This window comes from Pinus tabuliformis, chromosome 7 (assembly GCF_031772625.1).
Source record: "Pinus tabuliformis cultivar Carrire ecotype Pingquan chromosome 7, CPIR1, whole genome shotgun sequence".
In the NCBI taxonomy this organism is placed as follows: Eukaryota; Viridiplantae; Streptophyta; class Pinopsida; order Pinales; family Pinaceae; genus Pinus; species Pinus tabuliformis.
In genome coordinates this window covers 1,744,411,519-1,744,416,647 of record NC_142293.1, presented here as the reverse complement: position 1 = coordinate 1,744,416,647, position 5,129 = coordinate 1,744,411,519, and the positions used below count along the sequence as shown (strand labels likewise).

At 34.9% G+C, this 5,129-nt stretch overlaps 1 protein-coding gene across 1 annotated transcript; it reads left to right on the top strand.

The window, feature by feature from the left end:
* The first annotated feature begins 280 nt into the window (after positions 1-280).
* On the top strand, positions 281-3,998 carry LOC149255306 (uncharacterized). The gene is made up of 2 exons (XM_089457206.1): positions 281-498; positions 2,653-3,998. Exon 2 carries the CDS (start codon positions 2,669-2,671, stop codon positions 3,263-3,265), a length of 597 nt encoding a protein of 198 aa, XP_089313332.1. The 5' UTR covers positions 281-498; positions 2,653-2,668; the 3' UTR covers positions 3,266-3,998.
* The last annotated feature ends 1,131 nt before the right edge of the window (positions 3,999-5,129 follow it).

The window sequence follows — 5,129 nt, the reverse complement described above, 5'->3', positions numbered from 1 at the left end:
TCTTCATTCAAGTTAAGCATAAATAAAATTGAAGCGAATAACTTCAATGAAGTGAAAAATAAAAAATAAATCTATCTCTGATCTTCCTCTTCATTCAAGTTAAGCATAAAAATAAAAGATAAAAGATAACGCATTCAGAATAATTGTTAACTTCCTCTTCATTCAAGTTAAGCATAAAAATAAAAGATAAAAGATAACGCATTCAGAATAATTGTTAAAGAAAATTTGTGCAGTACGACGAAACAAGTGTATTAATTTCTTTCATTCTCAAACACGCCGCCATTCAGAGACATTGTTAAAGAAAATGCGTGCAGTACGAGGAAGCTGACGCTGCATTAATTTCTTTCATTCTCAAACACGCCGCCCATACCACAGAGTGTATAAAATCAACTTTCAGAGACTCTCCATTCTCACGTCTGCTGCTGTCACGCTTCGTTTCAGTTTTCCTGTGGCTGCGAGTTGCTGCTGCTGCTGCTGAGTTCGGCTCTGCGTGCTCAGGTTTTTATTTTCCCACCTTTCTCAGAATGAGTCACTCAGTTTTACTTACTTTCCTCCTCTCTTTTTTTATTTAATTTAATTTAATTTTTACTTTCAAGTTGTTATTTTTTTTAAAGTATTATCATGTTTTATAGCTATAATTATATTTCAATTTAATTTATATGGGTATTAATAATTATATTTCAATTTAATTTACATGGGTATTAATTATATTTCAATTTAATTTATTAGTATTATAAATATGATATATAGATTGATTATTTTTAATATTATAATAAGTTAACTTCTTATTTATATTTAGTTGATTTGAATTTACAGTTGATTTAATTCTCAAATTTTTATTAAATATACTTAAATATCTAGATCTTGCATTTGATGATGAATTTAAATCTATCTTTTATAAGAATGATATCATTAATGAAGTTAGTAATATCATTGGTCATCTTTTTGTTTCTAATAAAATCGAATAATAGATCCCAAAAATTAAATGATATCTAAAAAAATTATTTTACAAATTCAACACAATACAATTATCTTTCTTTGGCCCTATACTTGAATGCAACCGGATTCCTATTTTTCACCTGGGTCTTAGAATGTAGCTAGTTGTGAATAATTCCCCCCATTTGAGCCAACCATAACTATTAGTCAAATACTCGGGGATCAATGAGAATAATGAAATACCCAAGCACGGTAAAATAATGATCATATCACCTAGACCAATATTGTTGTAGTTAAATTTGACATTGTGTACTCTAGAGTCAATAAGATAATTGAGAAAATTGTGCAAGTAGTTCTTAATTATGTAACAACCTATGAGCTCAAGCATGAGTGTAAAAGATAGAAGAAAGATGAAGTTATCCAATTGCTTGGCTAGGACTATCACTTTTCAAATCTTCTTGGTCTAGATCGTCCTAACTCTAGTCAATCCAAGGATAATGATTCTACAAGCGATAATGATAGTTTCATGCTTCTTTAATACAAGAAGGTATTTCTCACTTTACTAAAACTCACTAAAAAGATTCTAATAAGATTTTTTGAATTAGTGTATCCTTTTTAATTGAGTTTTTATTTCCAAAAAAATAAATTCTTACCATGGACTTACATGTTATTAGAAAACAAGTTCACAATACAAAAATTCTATGTATATTAAGGTTTCTCTTTATATTTATGCTTCATGCACTATCATCAATGATTTTATACATGCTTATCTTTCCACTAATATGGAGAACTTTTATTTTTTTCTTCTTTGGTGGAATATACCTAATCTAATTCCCTATGCTAATTTTGGTGGAAGAATGGTTGTTCCCTACTATGTTTTTAATGAAAATCATTGGAGAAACCTTGAAAATAAATTTATGCAATGATGATAATAATGTCTTATTAGACTATCAACTAAATTTTTGGATACAATTGAACCAATTATTATAGTCAAATTCCATGTTAGCCTTAAAAATTGAGTCCCAACTAGTTCCTTTGAGTTCTAAGAGATTTTATTCTTTTGGCATTAGGACATGCCTCAAGTTACTATTTGAACTAAATAAAACAAATGTGTCCAAGGTAAAGCCATTTCCATAAGTATTATAATCAAGAAAAAACACAAACAAATTCTTTAAGAGTTACTCCACCAAAAACTTTTTTACTCTAGCAATTGTCATTATTACTATTCTACTTGTGTAGTCAACAATCACGCTAATAGATCTTATCCTTTTGGCATAAGGACATACCTCAAATTACTATCTAAACTAGATAAAACAAAGGTGTCCCAAGTAAGGCCATTTCTATAAATATTATAATCAAGAAAAAACACACAAACCATTTCTTTCAAAATTACTCCACTAAAAACTTTTTAACTTTAGCAATTCTCATTATTACTATTCTACTTTTGTGATAACAATCATACCAAACAAATTTAATTGATATAATAGTAATTTAATTGGTTTCTATAAATGTATAATAAAATACTTACCATTTACTCTATATAATTATATTCATAATATTTTAATATTAAAATTAAACCTGATTTATTATTAAAACTACTGAATTAACATATTTAAATAAAATTATTTGCTTCTAATATATAATTAAAACATTATTTATTTATTTATCCATGATTTGATCAATTTATGAAGGGATTCTCTTTTATAATCTTTGCAGATTATTTTTGCTTACAATGGATGCTTCTCAGTTATCAGACTTATCAGGTAAGATGGAGGAAGAAGAAGAAATGTTCACTCCCTCTGAATGCTCAAGTGAGTTGGAAGAAATGTTCAATGCGCCAAGTGAGATGCCGGAAGAACAGAGTGTCACTGAGCTTGCTCATGATGACGTTGGCATTAAAGAGATGCTCTGTGGGTACTCGACCTCCTCACCACGCTCAAGTGAGTTGGAAGAAATGTTCAATGCGCCAAGTGAGATGCCGGAAGAACAGAGTGTCACTGAGCTTGCTCATGATGACGTTGGCATTAAAGAGATGCTCTATGGGTACTCGACCTCCTCACCGTTAGTTGATAACCGGCTTCCAGAAGCCAATATTGCGGATAAGCCGTTATCCCCGGAAGCCGTTAAGCCGTTATCCCCAGAAGCATCGAAGGATTCTGAAGACCTTAATCAACTTGATATACTAAAGGGCCAGACTGCTGTTGCTGATCAAGTTGCAAATAAGATTCCCGAAGGTCCTCTCTTTCAAATTATGAAGATTGTATCTGACCAGGAAAATGAAGTGGAGGAATGTAAGCAGGCCATGAAGGGAATCATGATTGCAAAGTGAAAAATCATACATGTGCCGAGATATGTTCTTTATTTGACAAATCATCCAATTGCAGCAAATCTTGTTGCTTGACAGTCGGACATGAAGGTACTCATAAGTGCAATTCATCACAACATTTGTGTAACATGAAATGTTCCCTTCCGAGCTGCAAAAATCCCTGTGTTATACAGATTGAGCTTGGGGATCATGATAAACATGCCTGTCATGAAAGGTTTTGTCCCAAAGATTGCATCATGGAGGGGTGTCCTAGAAGCTGTGGTTACAAAGATCACTTCCATGAATTGACAAGTGATGAACATCTCTGTGGTGAGAAGCATGGTTGTCCTAAGGAATGTGAAGCCGATGGAATTTGTGAAATTCTCACTGAACTTGTGCGACACACACGCTCATTTGAGGGCAGAAGAGGTTCCTTTGAGTACATACATTTATCTGAACAAAATGGTAAGAAAAAGAATTGTTGCATTGACATTCCACCTTTTAAAACATCCCATGATGGTGTGCATCTTCACACACAAAATCCAGATGTTGTGCATCACTGTAACGCTAGATGTCAAGCTTGCGGGTATTTTTGTCCAAAACCTATTGATCACACTGGTTTGCATAATACTGTTCATGGGAACATGAGGAATGTCAATTTTGCATCAGACCAGGAAGAATTCGATATCCAGGGTAGAAAGTATGCTTGGGGGGAATCTAGTGTGGCAGAAATGTGTAACCTGCATTGTAAAGCACAAGGTCGGGGTCAAGGCCTGCAACATTTCCTAACCAACCCACACAAAGATCCTAGACATATTTTCAAAAAACCATAAATGCTAGCAGTCTATAAAACACAGATAAACTTTCCAAAATTAATCAAGTCCATTTTTCACGACCCATTCACAAAATAACATAACAAGAGAAACAACCAGGGCTTAAGCGCTTCAACTGGCCATAGACCATACAACAAGAGAAACATGATAGATGACACATGCCCAGCAGGTTGGGCCTGGAACCACCACGCAGATTGCCATGCAATGAGGAGGCTAGGAGAGATGCCAAGCACCCATCCTTATGAACCCGAAGCCTTCCTAAAAAGGCCATCAAACTGCACCTCTCCCCACTGATCTTTCTAATCATTATCAGAAGAAGAAACATTTGTTGGTGCCCTCACGCTAGAACCAAGAGGATTCATCAGGTCTCCCCCATCTGATTCACATGCTACGTGACTTTCTACATGAGCCAAATGAGAGTCGATTCTATCCAAACAAAACCCACTAGTTCCTGAGCATTCTCTTGACATCATCCAAGGATGCAAAAATATTGTACTTCTCCACTTGTTTGTCCCTCAAGACGAGGCCTAATAGGGTGCTCATTTGCTAATGAAGAGCCATGGAGTTTAGGTACTGTTGCTTCCTACCCCTAGTGTAACTAGGGTCAGGAACTCAAGCTAACATGTCTTCCATGAGCTCCAAATCTAAGAGGGAATGTATTTCGACCCCTGCTTGTGTATTAAGATTATGAATTTCTTTGTGTGTTTCTGGTGGAACAATGTTAAAAAAGGTGGCAACCAAGTCATGGGCAAAAGGCTTAGCACCACATTGCCCTTGCTGGAATCGACCACCACCCCTCCGCCTGCTCCTCCCCCTTTGCCTCGACAACATAGCTGAATTGGGGGTGAACCTCCAACAACTTCTATGAGTTCCTCTACTTGTAAAAGAACACAAGAATGGATGAGACCCAACACCAAAAAGACCAAGAAACCAACAAACTAAATCATCACAGAAGCTCCAAACATTTGACCCGGACTCCAAAAATAACCCAACAATTGAGACAAAAGGAGCAACAACCTCCTCTACAAACTTATCACCATTGACCATTGAACCCA